This window comes from Puntigrus tetrazona, unplaced genomic scaffold (assembly GCF_018831695.1).
Source record: "Puntigrus tetrazona isolate hp1 unplaced genomic scaffold, ASM1883169v1 S000000234, whole genome shotgun sequence".
NCBI classification, from domain to species: domain Eukaryota; kingdom Metazoa; phylum Chordata; class Actinopteri; order Cypriniformes; family Cyprinidae; genus Puntigrus; species Puntigrus tetrazona.
Genome location: NW_025047902.1, coordinates 627,501 through 645,000, shown reverse-complemented (window position 1 = coordinate 645,000; position 17,500 = coordinate 627,501). Strand labels below are relative to the sequence as shown.

General features: G+C 41.4%; 3 protein-coding genes and 1 long non-coding RNA gene across 8 annotated transcripts in view; 3 read left to right on the top strand and 1 right to left on the bottom strand.

Annotated features, from left to right (window-relative positions):
* Positions 1-596, top strand: part of fdx2 (ferredoxin 2) — a 2,725-nt gene extending 2,129 nt beyond the window's left edge. The window contains exon 5 of the mRNA XM_043230917.1: positions 1-596. This exon is cut by the window's left edge and continues 319 nt beyond it. The gene's annotated coding sequence lies outside the window, so the exon portion shown is untranslated.
* A 79-nt stretch (positions 597-675) lies between these two features.
* zglp1 (zinc finger GATA like protein 1) lies at positions 676-4,620 on the top strand. Of its 2 annotated transcripts, none has more exons than XM_043230916.1 (5): positions 676-755; positions 2,103-2,925; positions 2,998-3,095; positions 4,052-4,145; positions 4,228-4,620. In XM_043230916.1, the coding sequence occupies exons 2-5, from the start codon at positions 2,120-2,122 to the stop codon at positions 4,346-4,348; spliced, it is 1,119 nt and encodes a 372-aa protein (XP_043086851.1). In that variant the 5' UTR covers positions 676-755; positions 2,103-2,119; the 3' UTR covers positions 4,349-4,620. The 2 variants fall into 2 exon arrangements, with proteins under 2 accessions (XP_043086851.1, XP_043086850.1); XM_043230915.1 differs by lacking the exon at positions 676-755 and adding an exon at positions 762-936.
* A 7,034-nt stretch (positions 4,621-11,654) lies between these two features.
* lyl1 (LYL1 basic helix-loop-helix family member) lies at positions 11,655-16,985 on the top strand. Of its 4 annotated transcripts, none has more exons than XM_043230908.1 (5): positions 11,655-11,922; positions 12,007-12,161; positions 13,335-13,684; positions 15,221-15,315; positions 15,874-16,985. In XM_043230908.1, the coding sequence occupies exons 3-5, from the start codon at positions 13,422-13,424 to the stop codon at positions 16,296-16,298; spliced, it is 783 nt and encodes a 260-aa protein (XP_043086843.1). In that variant the 5' UTR covers positions 11,655-11,922; positions 12,007-12,161; positions 13,335-13,421; the 3' UTR covers positions 16,299-16,985. The 4 variants fall into 4 exon arrangements, with proteins under 4 accessions (XP_043086843.1, XP_043086842.1, XP_043086841.1 ...); XM_043230907.1 differs by having other exon boundaries at positions 12,007-12,171; XM_043230906.1 differs by lacking the exon at positions 12,007-12,161 and having other exon boundaries at positions 11,656-11,922.
* A 183-nt stretch (positions 16,986-17,168) lies between these two features.
* LOC122333294 overlaps positions 17,169-17,500 on the bottom strand; it is a 2,082-nt gene continuing 1,750 nt past the window's right edge. Inside the window, exon 2 of the long non-coding RNA XR_006248616.1 lies at positions 17,169-17,500. This exon is cut by the window's right edge and continues 840 nt beyond it. This is a non-coding gene — a long non-coding RNA (uncharacterized LOC122333294).

The window sequence follows — 17,500 nt, the reverse complement described above, 5'->3', positions numbered from 1 at the left end:
TCCACAGAACACAGTAAAACTGAAAACTGTTTCTCTGTCTCTTTTCTTTTGTATGAATAAAACAAAGCCCTATTTTGGGACCGTTAAGATTTCCCCCTTCATGTTTTTAAGGCAGATGTTGTAATTGATTGATAGTTTTGTAATTCCCATTATCCTGGCTGCTCTGCAGCTAAATATTTCTGTAGTAGGAAAAATGAAAGAATGTGAATGCTTCGTGAGCGGGCTTCATTTTCTTCATACAGTTCTTCTTGGTGTTGAGCTGGAGCTGATCTCCACAAACTTCACCCAAAACAGAAACATTCCACAGCACGAATCATTTCAGGTTCTTGTAAACGTCACCATGTTCAGAGAAAAGCAGGGGTCAGTAGATCCGCTCTGATGAAGGAAGCTCTTGTAGATCCAGCTTCTCTGGAGACGGATGTGTTTTACAGTAGCTGCTGTTCTGTACTTCATTACTAATAACCACACAAACCTGTCAAACGCACATCTCTCCTTTCTTGAAGTCATGCGCACAAATGATTCATCAGTCTGTAAACAAATAAATACAAATGTCATGCTTGGTTTTGATGTATGAAATAAACAATAGTGTGTCGCAATCGTGCGTTTGGAGTTAATCATTAATTCATAACCACAAATGAATTCATTTAGTTTTTGGTGAAATCAGAGCCTGAGCTTCTCAGGTGAGATCCGGAACACCTGCGCATGACGTCACGTGACGGTCTCACCTGAGGAGACTGCGTTCGGCGCGGAGTCAGGTGAGTCACTCACATCTGCTCACAATCACACAAACTGCTCCTCTTCCTCCTCCTCCTCCTCCTCCTCGGCTCGAGCCGCTGCTGCTGTTCGAGGAGCGCGCGCGTGACGCGTGCAGAGCGCGGGAGATTCACTGATACTTTGTAGCGGCCGCTGAGAGGAAACCCTGAGATCTGATACACCGTGAGTCACGACGCTCCTGATTCTGGACCACAGCTATCAATAACTTTGTTTTCAGAGTTCAGGCGAAATGTAGTTTTATTTCTCTCGGTTTATTTACCGCTAATTCACTGTGTGTTTTGTCTTTATGTCCGTGAGCTTCGTCTTCAGAAACTGTGTGTGTGTGTGTGTGTGTGTGTGTGTGTGTGTGTGTGTGTGTGTGTGTGTGTGTGTGTGTGCGCGCAAAAGATTGTGGTCAGTATTCATTTACAAATTACAACTTGTATTCAGCAAAGATAGAATAAGTTGGTCAAATGTTGCATACATACGTTTATAATGTTGCAAACGTTTATTTCAAACAAATGCAGTTTTTTGTACTTTCTATGTATCAAAGAATGCTGAAAAAAAATCTATGATATGTTCCTCAAATATTTGGCAGCACAAATGTTTTCAACATTGATAATAATCAGAAATGTTTCTCGAGAATTAAATCAGTATATTATTATGATTTCTGAAGATCACGTGACTCTGACTGGAGTAATGATGAAAATTCAGCGATTCACAGAAATAAATTACAGCATAACGTTTATATATATATATATATATATATATATATATATATATATATCAGAAAAAATACTTTTTCACTAATAACATTTCACTGCATCTTTAGTGACTTCATTCAAACTCAGGCTGAATGGTTGCTGTGTTTTGATTCTCATGTTTAATCACACTGATAAACCAAAGTTCTGCTTCATTTTGTGCTACATTTCTTTGCTGTTCAGTATTCTCTGCAGTCTGCTGTACATACATTCATTTACTTTTCCTTCAGCCCAAGGCTCATTCATTTCACTCTTTGGTGCAAAAGGGCTTTTAAATTGACCAAAAATAGAGATGTTTTTTATATGATGTAACACATTACTTTCCATAAGCAGTAACTAAGTAACATACACTGCCAAAAATGCTTTGATTTTTATTTTTCTTGTTTCCAACCTAAATGTATAGATCTTATTTCAAATAGAATTTTTTTTTGCTTGTTTCAATGTTACATTTTTTTCAGTGTAATCAGTTACTTTTTAAGGCTCTGATGTGATATTGTGATATACGCTCTACAGGGCTGCAGAATACATATACGGTATATTTTTGTCCGTCTTCAGAGTGTAATAGTGTTCCTGCTGTCTCTGTTTCAGTTGAGCGCTGAGGGAACATGAGCTCTCATGAAGATGTGCAGCACCAGCGGGTGACCCAGTCCACCATCCTCCTCCTGCTTCAGGAGGCCACCAAACTCTGTCCTCCTGCGGCCGGCGAGAGCTGGACTTCTGGGGCGTCAGAGGAAGCAGACGGCGTCTCGCTGGTCCTCTCGGGCCGTGAAGAGTCTGACCGCGGCAGCGCCTTGGACGTGATGCGTCTGATCAACCAGCAGTGTGAGCGTCTGCTGCAGACCGAGGACATAGCTCCGGTCCGGCCCCGCTCACCGGTCGTCACGGAGACAGAGGTGATGTTCAGACCTGACCCCGAGCGGCCCACCGCTTCCTGCGGCGCCGCCCCGTCTGACCCCTGTTTCTCAGTCCTGTACGAGCTCACAGACGCAGAGGAACTCAAAGAACCTGGAGATCTCGCCGAGCTCATAAAGACACACACCGCAGATCACATCGGCTCCAGTGAGAAGACAGAAGAGCCGCCTGTGCTGCACGTCGAGGGCTGCTCTAGACAGGAGGAAACTGTCGTCCCGTCCACAGGAAGTGATTGTCCTCTTGACTTCACTTCCTGTCTGCTGTCCGAGCGAGACGCTGAGAGCCCGTGGCTCTCTCCGAACGCCTCTGAAAGCTCCTCGCGGCAGACGGACCTCAATAATAACCTCCTGGAGAACGTGAGCAAGGACCGCAGACGGAAGCAGAGCTGTCCCGAGCGCAGCCCTGACCCGCAGGACCCCGGCGTACAGGGAGTGACCTTCAGCATGACCCCGCAGCTGGACGCCGGCCAGAGCCGACTGCTCATCACCTCCAAATACAGGTGGAGCCTCTGAGGGTGGAGGTGTGTGTGTGTGTGCTCCGTGAGGCTGATGTGGTGTGTTCCTCTCCTCAGCAACGAGATCCAGAGCTGGAGGAGAAACAGAAGCAACCGCAGCCGGACTCAGAGGAACAGCAGCTCAGAGGAAGAGAGTGACCCCTGCAGCCTGTCCCGTCAGTACACACACACACAGACGGAGACAGACAGACACACACACACACACACACACACACCACACCACATGCAGATGCACACACATACACACACACACACAGACGGAGACGGACAGATACACACACACACACATACACACCACACCACATGCAGATGCACACACACACACACACACACACACACACACACAGGTCAGTTTACTCATCACTAGTAAGTGCTCACACTCATGTTAAAGTGTATGCAGTGTTTGTGCTCCAGACATGAATGATTATGATACTTTTAGCAAAAATCATCTGCTTTGTTTATAAACCCCGGTGAAAATGTATTGAATCACCTTTTATACTACATTTAAACCCATCTTTATGCCCAACATAGTGTTCAAAACCCATTTTAATTCATATTAATGATGTCCAAATATAGCACAGTGCAGTACATTTAAATGATCTTAAGCATATCTATGCTTTAAAGAGTATTTTTACTATTAAGTACAAATTTATTTCAAAAAAGTAATACATTTAAGTACCTTTTTTTTATTTTTTACTTGGAATAGACATCTGAACTCAGTTTCCTGTTATCTAAAGCCTTCATAGATACAGTAGACACACTCAAGTAGAGTTCCTCTGACAATAATTACATCATTTAATTCTGGCATGATATAATATCTAAAAAAGTATTCATAAATTAAAACCTTATTCAGAGTCTGATATTAAAGGGATAGTTTAACCTCAAAACCTGTGTGAGTTTCCTCCTCCTGTTGAACAAGAAGATACTTTGAAGAATGTTGGAAGCTAAACTTTGGCGGTGTCCCTTCTCCGGCAGAGAGAGAGAGAGAGAGCTACACATAATTCAGAATATCTTTATGTCCAGCAGAAGAAAGAACCTCATACCTGAGGAGTGTTTATTTCTGGTTGAAGTGTATCTTGGAGTCTCTGAGTGTGTGTGACGTGTTCTTCAGGGAGTAAGGTGTGTGCGTCGTGTCGGACGAGGAAGACTCCTCTCTGGAGAGACGCTGAAGACGGGACGCCGCTCTGTAACGCCTGCGGGATCAGGTGCTTCTGACCGCTCATACACCGCCTGTGATTATTAGTTACAGGGTTATGGAAAGCACTTTTAATATTCCTGGTTTCTCAGGTATAAGAAATACCGTGTGCGCTGTCAGCAGTGCTGGAACATCCCTAAGAAGGAAGCGAACACTAACTCCACGTGTCTGAAATGCGGAGACGTGCTGAAGCTGAAGTGCAGCAGCTGGTAGGAAGAGTCTGATTCGTGAGAGTCTAAGAACTGAATCATTCTCTCATATGACCATTGGCTCATTAATTTACTCATTCTTCTTGTTTTGTGCCAACATATTTAAAGCTAAATATATTTATTGATTTGTGTATTTTCTTTAGTCACAGTCTCTCTGATTTGTTTCCAGTGTTTGTGTTTTTGGAGGTTTTCTGTGCTGGACTGAAATATTAAATTGTATTTATGATCCTCTGTTGTCAGTGTTTTTTTCTGAACTATGAAGTGAATGCTTTAATATCTGATTATGAGTCAGTCGTACGGTGTATGAAGATGTTTGTGTGTGTGCGTGAGATCGGCTCAGCTGAACTTCATTGAACAGGCTTCTGCTGTAAATGCCAAAAATTGACTGAATTTGATAGACGTGAAGGTTTTCATTCTTTTGTTCATTGGTTGTAGTCTTCAGAGCCAGACACTGGTTCTGGTGTGTGTTTTAGTTTTCTGTGAATCTGACAGGGATTCAGCCGTTACTCGTTTGTTCTGGTTCATTATGTTCTGGTTTCTGCATCAGAATCTGATAATTATGAGACTTGCCTTGCGTTGTGAAGGGTGTTTAAGATCAGAACTTGAGATTAGGATTTAGTGGTGATAGAAAATTAAGGAACTCCATAGGACTGTGTGTGTGTGTGTTTAACTGTACTCGTGAGGATGTAAATGTCATCACTTATATAGTGAGAGATCAGGACGACCCACTTGTGAGACGTTTGACCGGTCGTCACTAGATAAAGAGATCAGACAGAAGAAGTTCTGATGTAGATCTAGTGTTTCTGTGATGAGGAGAGAAAATACTGTTAACCAGCGATAACATCAATGGTGTGTGTGTGAGAGAGAGAGAGATCATGGTCATGGTTTTTTCTGCACAACAGCATCCTCTGCTGGACAAGATCAGAAACCTGAAGGACAAATACAAGGTCATGAAAAGCAGGAAAAGAGTGATTAGTTTAGGGGAAGGGTTGGTGTGGGCAGATTAAAAATATCATCAGTTCAAAAACAATAGTCTATCAAAATCCTCACAAATATAGCAAAAAAAAAGTGTGTGAGGGACACTGTTCTCACATCCTCACCAGTCTGTTGTTGATCTCCAGGAGCAGGTCTCTCCTAAACTCTGTCAAATCATTCACGAGTTTGAAGCTAAAGGGACACACAGGAGTGTGTTCTTCTTGAAGGCTCATCAGTAAATAATCTTTAAATGATCAGTAAATCATCTATCAATCAATTATTTTTATTTATATAGTTCTTTTAACAATACAGATTGTATCAAAGCACTGAACAGTATAAAATAGATATTGAACAATTTTTTATTAAAGGCAGAGACGGTCTCTGTAATCAATTCGACAATAATCACTAGAAGTGCCCCAACAAAGCAAGCCAGAGGAACCAAGAGAATAGAGAAAAAAAAACTTGAGAGAAACTAGACTCGTTTGGGGTCAGTTCTCCTCTGACCGGACGCCCAGCACGTAACTTCCAGTACAATTTTAAACACGGCTGTGTCAGATAGTGTAAATGACTTTAAACTGGCAGAGTGTGTCTGCCTCCTGAACAGAGTTAGGGAGATTGTTCCAGAGTTTAGGTGCTAGATAGGAAAAGGATCTGGCGTCTGCGGTCGATTTTGATATTCTAGGTATAAATGAATGGCCAGAGTTTTGAGAAAACAGGGAAGCTAAACCATTCCGGGCTTTATAATTAATTAACAAGATATTAAAATCTATCTAATGTTTGATAGGGAGCCAGTACAGTGTTGACAGAACCAGGCTAATATGATCATACTTCCTAGTTCTAGTAAGGGCTCTAGATGCTGCGTTTTGAACCAGCTGAAGTTTATCAAGCGTGCAGAACAACCACCCAATAAAGCATTATAATAATCTAACCTCGAGGTCATAAACGCATGAATGAATATTTCTGCATTAGACGTTAAAAGCATAGGTCGTAATTTAGATATATTTTTAAGATGGAAAAACACAGTTTTACAGATGCTGGAAACATGGTTTTCGAAGGAAAGATTGCTATCAAACAGCACACCTAGGTTCCTAACCGATGAAAAAGAATTAACAGAGCAGCCATCAAGTGTTAGACTGTGTTCTAGATTATTATATGTGGGGTTTTTAGGTCCAATTATTAGCACCTCCATTTTTTCAGAATTTAGCATTAAGAAGTTACTCATCATCCAGTTTTTTATATCGACTATGCATTCTGTTAGATTCTCAATTTGGTGTGTATCACCAGGCTGCGCTGAAATATAGAGCTGAGTATCATCAGCATAGCAGTGAAAGCTAACACCATGACTCCTGATAATATCTCCCAGAGGTAACATGTACAGGTTGAAAAGTAACGGTCCTTGCACTGAACCTTGAGGAACTCCACATTTCACTTGTGAACAATATGATAACTCCTATATGATTTGAACCATGCTAAGGTGCTTCCTCTAATGCCAACATAGTTTTCTAGTCTCTTCAAGAGAATGTTGTGGTTGATAGTGTCGGACGCTGCTCTAAGATCTAATAGCACTAATAACGAGATAAAACCACGATCAGATGATAGAAGCAGGTCATTAGTAACTCTAATGAGAACAGTCTCAGTACTATGCACAGTCTGAATGTTGATTGGAAATCCTCACAGATACCATTTTTCTCTAAGAATGAATATAGAGTTGAGGATAATACTTTTTCTAGTATCTTTGACAGAAAAAAGGGAGATTAGAGATTGATCTGTCTTTTTTTAAATCTAGCATTTTTTAAAAGCTTTTCTGTATGATTGGATACTTTCCCACCAGGCAATACGAAATACTTCTAATTTATTTTTTCTCCACCTTCGGTCCATTTTCCGAGCTGCTCCCTTTAGGGTGCCAGTGTTCTCATTAAACCACAAAGTCAGACTGTTTTCTTTCATCTTTCTTGAGCGTAAAGGAGCAAAAAGTGCTATAAAAAAAGAGAGTGCATAGTTTCTGTTATATCATCAGGTTTTTCTGCTGAATTAGATGTGCTAAGGTCAGGAAGGTCATCATTTGTGAATTATCAGTGAATCATCAGTAAATAATTTATAAATCATCAGTGAATCATCTAAAAATCATCATTGAATCATCTAAAAAATCATCAGTGAATCATCTAAAAAATCTTCTATAAATCATCAGTGAATCATCAGTGAGTCATCTATAAATCATCAGTGAATCATCAGTGAATCATCAGTGAATCATCTAAAAAATCATCAGTGAAATCATCTAAAAAATCATCAGTGAATCATCAGTGAATCATCTAAAAAAATCATCTATAAATCATCTATAAATCATCTAAAAATCATCAGTGAATCATCAGTGAATCATCTATAAATCATCAGTGAATCATCTAAAAAATCATCAGTAAATCATCAGTGAATCATCTAAAAAATCATCAGTGAATCATCAGTGAATCATCTAAAAAAAATATTCTACAAATCATCAGTGAATCATCAGTGAATCATCTATAAATCATCAGTGAATCATCTAAAAAATCATCAGTGAATCATCAGTGAATCATCAGTGAATCATCAGTGAATCATCAGTGAATCATCTATAAAATCATCAGTGAATCATCAGTGAATCATCAGTGAATCATCTTTGCCGGGTGAGTTGGGCCCCGGACTGTCAATCAGAATCCCGCGGCCCCTCCACAGCACATTAACACATGAGTTATGAATAACGAGCTCACACCATTTCCTGTTTGGAAGATGGCCGTCGCTCTCGCTGAGCTCAAGCAGGAAGTGTGGACAGGAAACAGCTGTCCCTGACTTCCTGCCTCTGCTGCTCCAGGTGCATCCTGGGTACTGGAGCGCACAGACACGCTCTATCTCTCTGATGAGTGTGTTCCGATGCTGTCGTGAGCTTTGTGTTTCACGCGAGAGCAGTCTTGTGTGACTGATATATTAATCGCTCGTGCAGGTGTGAGCAGCTCAAGAGTTTCTGTATCTCATCAAACCTCATGATGTGTGACGGCTCTCTCGTTTAGTTTCTTTTTGAGCATCCCAAGTCGTTGGAGACCTCTTACAACCTGCATGTGTAAGTGTCCCAAACTACAGAATACAAAAACAAGTAGTCATCCTCGATGTTAGTGAGGACATTGCATAGACGTCCATTGATTTTCTAGCAGGTTAACAGTATTTCCTCTCCCTAACCCTAAACCTCATCATCACAGAAACATGTGCAGAACACTAGACTACATCAAAACTAAAGCCTTTTTATCTAGTAGATTCAGTTTTATTCAGTTTATTCTCAGCTCATTTTTCATACTTAAATGAAATTTTATTAATCAAAAAGGATGTCTAATTACTTAAAATCATAAAATTTAACATATATAATTTTCATTAAACTTGACAAATTGAATGTTTAGGTCCCTAGGGAACTTTTTTTTTTTTTTATTGTTACCAAATTCTGTGTTTTAACATGTCTAATTATTTAAATGCATAAAACCTTTTATTTTTAATAAAATTTTGTCTTAAAGTAGTCTGGTTTGTGTATTTAAAAACAATTCTGGTTATCAAATGAAGGCATAAGACAATAATTTCATTTATCTTTTAATTACTGAAAATTAAGCAAACAATTTTTGGCAAAAGGGATATACTATTAAAATTAAAACATGCTTATTCCTCAAAATAAATCCAGTAGGCTAGTATTAGTAGGAGAGATACATTCTATGTATTCTATGTACATTCTACTGAAAAACAGTCATAGACATAATGACTTTTATTATATTTATAAACTTTTATTTTGACGGGTTGCTGTGAATCAAACGGTAAAATGCTGATAAAGTGGCTGTATTTCTGTCCTCATGTAGTAAGACACAGAAAAGCCGGCGAGCGTCACGCTACAAGTGTGTAGTGAATTAACAGAGACACGCTGAACATACAGGATTCAGATGTAAATCCACTTCATATTTACACATACAAGTCCATATTGTGTTATGACCCGCTTCTGATTAGTTCATTTAAGAACGTATGAATCCTGTCGAAGGCCCTAATCTAGAGAACACCAGTCAAACGTCTCACTAGTGGGTTGTCTATCACTATATAAGTGAGAACATTTACATCCTCACTAGTATAGTTAAACCAGCACACACACACACACACACACACAGTCATTGAACACACTTATTGCTCTAAACAATTAAGCCTGACTGATCTGTATCTCTGACACACAATAGTGTTTACATGGATGGAGGAAATGTGTCTCAAACACAAGAGTGTGAGTTATGAAGAGACATATGTTGATTGCATAAAGTGTGTGTGTGTGTGTGTGTGTGTGTGTGCTTGTGTTTGATGTAATTCTCTCTCTCTTGTCCTCTTCATAACCCTCCGTCTGCTGGTCACATCAAGTGATAATGAAGCATACACACACACACACACACACACACTAGAGAGAGTCATTTATTGCTGCTTTGTTGAGGGACAACACGGCTGACTTCTGTGATCTCTGCCCTGATGAGAGGACATTCAGAAAAATGCATTAATATATGCTTTATAAGTACTAAAAAGCAAACATGAATTAGTCTCTAAGCAACTGTTTAATAGTGAGAATTCATCCCTAAAGCATTACAGGAAAGTGTTAAAATGTTACAATAATAATCATATCTGAATGTGATTTAGAGAGAAAATGAATAGAAATGATTTAAATAAATGAGGACAGATTCGCTCTTGAAGCTCTATTGTGTTTCTGACAGAACCTGAAGACAGTTGCCTTTATTTTTAGAAACAGAGAGAAGCGTCTCTCAGTGCGGCGAAAACTCATCGTCTTAATTTAACACTGAGACAAATCTCCATAGACACGATAGAGAACTACAGTCAGCCGACCGTAACACAGCTGCACACACACTCAGTCTCACACACACATAAACACACATGCATGCTCACAGTCACTCATACACACACACACACACACACACAAGTGGAAACATTAGGTAATGTCCTCATAAGTCACCTTCACCTTATAATACCTGTGTCATACACATTTGCGTCCTCATATGTCATAAAAATGTGTGCAAACATGCTCACACACACATCAGTCACTCAAACATACTCTCATACACACACACACACACTCACACACACACACTCACTGATGAGGTGAGACTGTATCTGTGATACTGGACTGATTCCTCGTGTGATTCTGTAGTGCCACCTTAAATGTTTTTGATTGGTTTCAATTTTATCATAAACCACACATAGGTTTCAGTGTTTTTGAGCACAGTAAAACACAGTCTCTGTATCGACACACTCCTGTTGTAATGATAATCCTTCCACATTATTCTAAATGCCTAATAATTTACATAAAAGCACCCAGCACTGTGTTTCTGCACAGCTTCACCTTTCTTCACCTCCAGAGCTTCAGAAGACCAGAAGCTTCACTTTCAGTTCTGTACTTCAGTGTGAGAGAGAACTTTTACAGTGTTGATCATCTGTGATGTAAGGTGTGCTTCCTTTTGGTTGAGATCCAACAACCTTCAGTGTCTGAGGCTGACCAGAGAAAGAGAGAGAGAGAGAGAGAGAGAGAGAGAGAGAGAGAGAGAGAGAGAGAGAGAGAGAGAGAGAGAGAGAGAGAGAGAGAGAGAGAGAGAGACAGAGAGAGAGAGAGAGAGAGAGAGAGAGAGAGAGAGAGAGAGAGAGAGAGAGAGAGAGAGAGAGAGAGAGAGAGAGAGAGAGAGAGAGAGAGAGAGAGAGAGAGAGAGAGAGAGAGAGAGAGAGAGAGAGAGAGAGAGAGAGAGAGAGAGAGAGAGAGAGAGAGAGAGAGAGAGAGAGAGAGAGAGAGAGAGAGAGAGAGAGAGAGAGAGAGAGAGAGAGAGAGAGAGAGAGAGAGAGAGAGAGAGAGAGAGAGAGAGAGAGAGACAGAGAGAGAGAGAGAGAGAGAGAGAGAGAGAGAGAGAGAGAGAGAGAGAGAGAGAGAGAGAGAGAGAGAGAGAGTACATCCTCCTCTCATCAGAATAGAGAGACAGGCTCTCTTTCTACTCTTATCAGCATCACCATATTGTACACAAGTACATCCTTCTGTCCAGCAGAGAGCGGAAAACTCTCTCTCTCTGTCTCTCTCTCTCTCTCTCTCTCTCTCTCTCTCTCTCTCTCTCTCTCTCTCTCTCTCTCTCTCTCTCTCTCTCTCTCTCTCTCTCTCTCTCTCTCTCTCTCTCTCTCTGTCTCTCTCTCTCTCTCTCTCTCTCTCTCTCTCTCTCTCTCTCTCTCTCTCTCTCTCTCTCTCTCTCTCTCTCTCTCTCTCTCTCTCTCTCTCTCTCTCTCTCTCTCTCTCTCTCTCTCTCTCTCTCTCTCTCTCTCTCTCTCTCCCTCTCTCTCTCTATCTCTCTCGTCCAATACTAGTTCAGCTCCACTGGTGTCCCAGGTCTGTTGGTGATGGAGAGACGGGCATCACCTCTAGATCAGCACACGTCCAGGGCTTCCTGCGCTGTCTCTGATCTTCACTGACCTCTGGAGGAACTGCTGGACAGCAGCGCTCAGAAACGGGAAGGAAGCACGAGGACGATTGCGTCTCAGACGGCGTGGACGAAGACGACAGAGAAAGTGACCACAAACACGGTGAGTGACCACGCGATCTTCGTCTGATCTACGGTGATTTGATTCACGGCTTGTTCTTCGGAATGACTTCATGCATTTATTCAGCTCTACTGACACGAGAACAAACTCAGAGAGTGCCTGTAAAACGACATGAACATTAAAGACTCAACGGCAGACGTTTGAGACCTCGGAGGAACAGCTGGAAGAAGCGTGATGTTTCTTCAGTGACCATCTGAAGACATGTGGAGCTCCGAGAACCAGTGTGTTCAGGTTTGGATTGGTAATTAAAAAAATGATTAAAAACTGGATAGAAAGAGGAAGCAAATGTGAGGAATAACAGCCGACGTTGAAAAGAGGGAAACGTGAAGGACAGCGTTTGCAGAAGCGTGTGTTGAATCTCTCTCTGTGTGAGGACTCATCTCTTATAATACCAGTAACAACAACACAACTAGATAGCAGACTGAATGATTATGGGTCACTGAACGTGGATCAGCACATGTTCAGCATCTCGTCACACGTTTACAAGCACAGACAACTCTTCTGGAAAGAGCGAACGTCTGCCCTCGTTTTGTTTGAAAGGATGTCACACCAGTTTATTCTTCATATGAGACCCTGGAGCACAAAACCAGTCGATATTTTTCATCTGAAAGTTGAATAAGTCTGAAAGCTTTTCATTGATGTCTGGTTTGTTATAATCGGATAATATCTGTTGCTCTTTGAAAATCTGGAATCTGAGGGAGCAAAAAAATCTAAATAATAAGAAAATCACCTTCAAAGTTGTCCAGATGAAGTTCTTATGTTTATTACTAATCGAGAATGAAGTTTTGATATTTAAGGTAGGAAATGTACTAAATGTATTTGTTTATTTGTCAGGTAATCTAACAACAGATATTCAAGAAGAGCTTTATCTGAGATCCATCAGTATGCATTTTTTGCACTGAAACTGAGAACATTTAAAAGCCTAATTTTAAAGCCACTTATCAAGACCTACAGGAGCAGATATTCCCAATAAATAAGACACTGGATCTGGAACCAAAGAAACTCCCAAAATGTTGTTCAGTCCTTCAGAAACTCTCCACCAGAACCACAAACAATGACTAACTCTTTCTGTCTTACATCTGGGAGAGAAAGAAGAGCATTGAGCCCAGATCTACTGAGCTGGGAACAATCTTGAGCTGGATAGCTCTTACTTTCTTACATATACTCAGACCATACCCTTCATCTGATACTTGAAGATTCAATTCCCTTTCCCAAGTCATTTTGAGAAAATCAACAACCTTATGATAACACACCATAAAATAAAGTGATAGATTTAGTTGAGCGCTTTACAAAAAGCTTCTCCAAGCCCGGCCATATCTTCCCGCTAGACACAATATACATTAATCCTAAGACGAGGTCTGTTTTTAGCCCATATAACATTTTTGTTGTTTCAGGACCAGACAGAAGTCTGCAGACCTCTCCATGCGGAGCGATGAAGAGCAGCTGAGAGGGTCAGGAGAGGTCGTCCGTCTCAGGTCCTGATGGAGAAGAACGAGCCGCCCGTCTCTCCGTCTGTCGTCCAGCCGGTCAGTCCGGCTCGCTCCAGTTCTCCGGATGCTAGCACGGCTCGAGAGGCGGAGGGCGGTCCGGACGCGGTGGAACCCGAGGACCACCCCAGGTCCTCGCCGTCTCTCCCGCCCGACGTCCCGGTCATCAGCCTGGCCCACAGCAAGCCCCCGCTGCCCGGCCTGCGCCTGGCCCTGCTGCCTCCGCCCTTCCTGCACACACACCGCTTCATCAGCAGGTGCTCGTCAGCTTCGTTAGGACCCGCTGAAAGAACCGCATGTGCTGGTTAGGTAGGTTTTGAAGAATGGATGCTGGTTAGGGCTGGTTCAACAAAGAGACCGATATTCATCGTAATCCCACAAAATTATGACATGAAAAAAAACACAGGAACAATCAATAAACTTTTAATATCTGTACTTTTCACACATTTGAAAGAATGTATACGTAAATTCATAAAAATCTTTTTAACCCTTTTGACTGCTCTCTTTATAGCTCTGAGAAAAACACAGGACTCTCTTGTTATTTTGTGTCTGTACAGCTGCTTTTGAACGGACGTCTATGAGGTCAAACTGACCCACGAACCTGTGTATGCATGTTTATGACACTAAAACATCACAAGATTTCAAGAAAAACAACGTAATTGAAAAAAAGAATTGTTTGCTAATTAATACCGTCTTTGGCTGACAGAATGATTTTCTGTATTGAAGTTATTGGAGAAAAGCTACTTTTGGGGCATGTCATAACTTGCATGCATGTTCATGACACTAAAAGTCACAAAATTTCAAGAAAAAAAGACTGATATTTCCAACAACTCAAAACTCGACTCAGGTCAAAGTGACCCGAAGAAGTACATGTGGGTTAAACCACCTCAAACCAGCATCCACGCCTCAGAACCTACTTAACCAGCATGTTCCTTCCACAGAGATAGACTCTACTCAGTAACGTCATCCTTTTCCTTCCCGAAAATGTTAGGGAATATCATCAAACTACCTTTTTATTGCTTTTGTCCCAACTCATTTATCGTATTAATTTAAACAAGATAATTTTATCAATATAAAAATGCATAAATAATATAAAAAAATAAATGAAGAACACTTTTTAAACTGAACATTAGTTTACCTGCATGTTATGTGATCATTAACCATCATCAGAGAACTGTGATCCTGCAAACGTGATGCATAATTATTAGATTTATATTTATTTTAAGATCTTACTTGAAATAAATATATTAGATGAAAGTGCTTCTGCTGACAAAAAATGTGATTCTCTGCATTGCATGTGAATTAGAAATAGAAATAACACAATTCTTTACCATTTTAAAAGATAAATACATTATAATATATAATTATAATAAATTAATTCATTGCTATTAAGTGAATAATATGTAATCAATAAAAAAGTAACTGTAGACTATATTAAAATGTACTTCATTTTTTGACTCAGATCACATGTAATCAGTGTTAGGGTTAGTTAGAGTCTGGTTAGAGTTAGTTAGAGTTAGGTTTCTGGGGTGTTCTGGGGGTCCTTCAAGTCTGGAGCTCAAACAGTAAAAGTCTTACTGAGCCTCAGAGTGAAGAACGAACGGTTCTCTTGTAAACCAGTGACTTCGGCCTCCTCTCAGTGTTTGGTCTCTGCTCTGTAATGAGGACGGAGCGGTCAGCGGCACGCGTGTCCAATCAGTGACAGACGCTCATCAAACACTCAGGATTGCTTTTATAGATTTCTTTTCCTCCTCCGTCTCCTCATGTTGCAGTGTTTTCTCCTCCTCTCTCAGCTCTTTCCTCGGGCCGGCGGGGAGCTTCGGGATCTTCGGTAACGCCCGTATGAAGAGACGCCCGTCCACACACTTCGAACTGGAGCTCAGTGACGGTACGGCGTTTCTTCTCTAGGTGTTCTGTGAAAAACTGATGGTGATGAGATGCTAGGGTTGTTAAAGGTACAGAAAGAAACGTGATAATATTAGTATTTCTCGTGAGCATTTTGAGCGGATTCTGATTGGCCGTTGTGTTCATGTACTTTCCTGCTGAGTGTGTGAACACAACGCCCATGAGAGTTTGTAGAGTTTAGACGACAGTTACTCTACTAAATACAGAAGAACGCACTGCTTGTGACACAGATTGAAGACTACGATTGACTAGATGTTGAAGGGAAAGACTATTGCATAGAGAACTATGAAATAGACACATGATATTTGCAAACTGAAAATGTAGGAAACTGCAGACAGGTACAAGTACGGATGTGTGAATGAACCAAAGCCATCGCAACCTGAAAAAGAGACTTTTTGAGAATTTCATTTCTGATCTGAGAAACACCTGAGAAAAGTCCGGTGTCGTCACATTTTCACCGTTGGAGTACTCTCATGTAGTGTATAGTCGTTCAGTTCGTGGTCTTCTTCGTGGTGAAAGCTCAGCTGTGGTTTTCCTTCAGGTCCTCCTCAGAAGCTGGCTCGCCGTGTCTTCACTAACAGCCGCGAGCGCTGGCGGCAGCAGAACGTGAACGGGGCGTTCTCCGAGCTCCGCAAGCTCATCCCGACCCATCCGCCGGACAAGAAGCTGAGCAAGAACGAGATCCTGCGCCTGGCCATGAAGTACATCGACTTCCTGGTGCAGCTGCTGAAGGACCAGAGCAGCGGTCAGCGTGAGGAAGCGCCGGACGACAGCGGCTCCTGCGAGAACAGAGACTCCACGGACTGTGTGCCGGTGCTGGCCTCCTCGGGCTCCAGCTGTTACGGGGACACAGACAGCGAGGAGAGCCCGGGGCCCTGCGGCATTCAGCCCAAAAACGGCCCAGGCATCACGGAGAAGGTCCAGGAGCAGATTCTGACGGTCACTGCCAGCAGCTACCAGCGGTGACCAGCGCTGACCTCCTCCAACTGACAAGCGGGTTGCCAGGTCTCCTCAACAAAACCCACACAATTTCTACTCAAAACTAGCTCAGTTGTGTAAAATTAGCATTTCAGGGGCTAAACGTTATTGCGGTCATTTAAACCTATAGACATGAAAAACATATCCCAGTTTGGCGGGAAAACCACAGACTTGGCAACATATAGAAACTGGATCATCTGAAATCCGTGGCTTGTATTTCTGATTCATGTTTGTCTCGTGATCTTCATGTCTGCCACTTCTCCATTTAGTTTCCTCCCTGCAAAGAAGTGTTCATCTTTCTTAGTGTTTTTGTCTTGTTTCTAGTCAACATATCTAAAAACTCTTAAATCAACATGCATTTACTAGAGGTGCTAAATTAAGAGCATTATTTTACTTATCCTATTGGCAGATAATTATATGTACTTAATTTAGTTTTTTTTTTTGCTTGGAAACAAGGCTAAATATCTTATGCCTTTTTGTTAATTTAGTAAATGCATCTTTCAGAAAATAAATTTTTAAGATATTTTACTAGATACAAGACTAAGACAAGCCTTCCTTTTGCAGTGATTTTTAAAGAAGCTCTGTGTGTGTGTGTGTGTTTGCGTGTGTGTGCGTGAGTGTGTGTGTGTGTGTGTGTGTGCGTGTGTGTGCGTGAGTGTGTGTGTGTGTTTGCGTGTGTGTGCGTGAGTGTGTGTGTGTGTGTGTGTGTGTGTGTGAGTGAGTGAGTGTGTCTGTCTGTGTGTGTGTGTGTGTGTGTGTGTGTGTGTGTGTGAGTGAGTGAGTGTGTGTGTGTGTGTGAGTGAGTGAGTGTGTCTGTGTGTGTGTGTGTGTGTGTGTGTGTGAGTGAGTGAGTGAGTGTGTCTGTGTGTGTGTGTGTGTGTGTGTGTGTGTGTGAGTGAGTGAGTGTGTGTGTGTGGCTCGCTCAGGGAGTCCCTGGATTCCTCAAACTTCAATCTGACTGGATTATTTAATGATCTTTTGAAAGCTTCCTGGAGGATTTTCTCCGTCGACTGAATGTTTGGATGCTGTGAAGCTGTAATTATGTGGCTTGCGTTCAAAACATTTTGGTCTGAATCAATTAAACATGATAGTTTTGAGGTCTTTCTCTTTTTTTCACTTCCTAATGAACACAGAGAATGATGGGAAATGTAGTTTACGAGCTGACACTAATGTGTTCATTTGAAGAGACT

What these genes read in the sequence shown, in the direction of transcription:
- zglp1 (XM_043230916.1), top strand. Translation starts at nt 2,120, where the DNA reads ATGAGCTCTCATGAAGATGTGCAGCACCAGCGGGTGACCCAGTCCACC. An exon ending in CTCATCACCTCCAAATACAG is followed by an intron (nt 2,926 to 2,997) that starts GTGGAGCCTCTG and finishes TCCTCTCCTCAG; the next exon opens with CAACGAGATCCAGAGCTGGA. An exon ending in TGACCCCTGCAGCCTGTCCC is followed by an intron (nt 3,096 to 4,051) that starts GTCAGTACACAC and finishes CGTGTTCTTCAG; the next exon opens with GGAGTAAGGTGTGTGCGTCG.
- lyl1 (XM_043230908.1), top strand. Translation starts at nt 13,422, where the DNA reads ATGGAGAAGAACGAGCCGCCCGTCTCTCCGTCTGTCGTCCAGCCGGTC. An exon ending in ACACACCGCTTCATCAGCAG is followed by an intron (nt 13,685 to 15,220) that starts GTGCTCGTCAGC and finishes CTCCTCTCTCAG; the next exon opens with CTCTTTCCTCGGGCCGGCGG. An exon ending in CGAACTGGAGCTCAGTGACG is followed by an intron (nt 15,316 to 15,873) that starts GTACGGCGTTTC and finishes GTTTTCCTTCAG; the next exon opens with GTCCTCCTCAGAAGCTGGCT.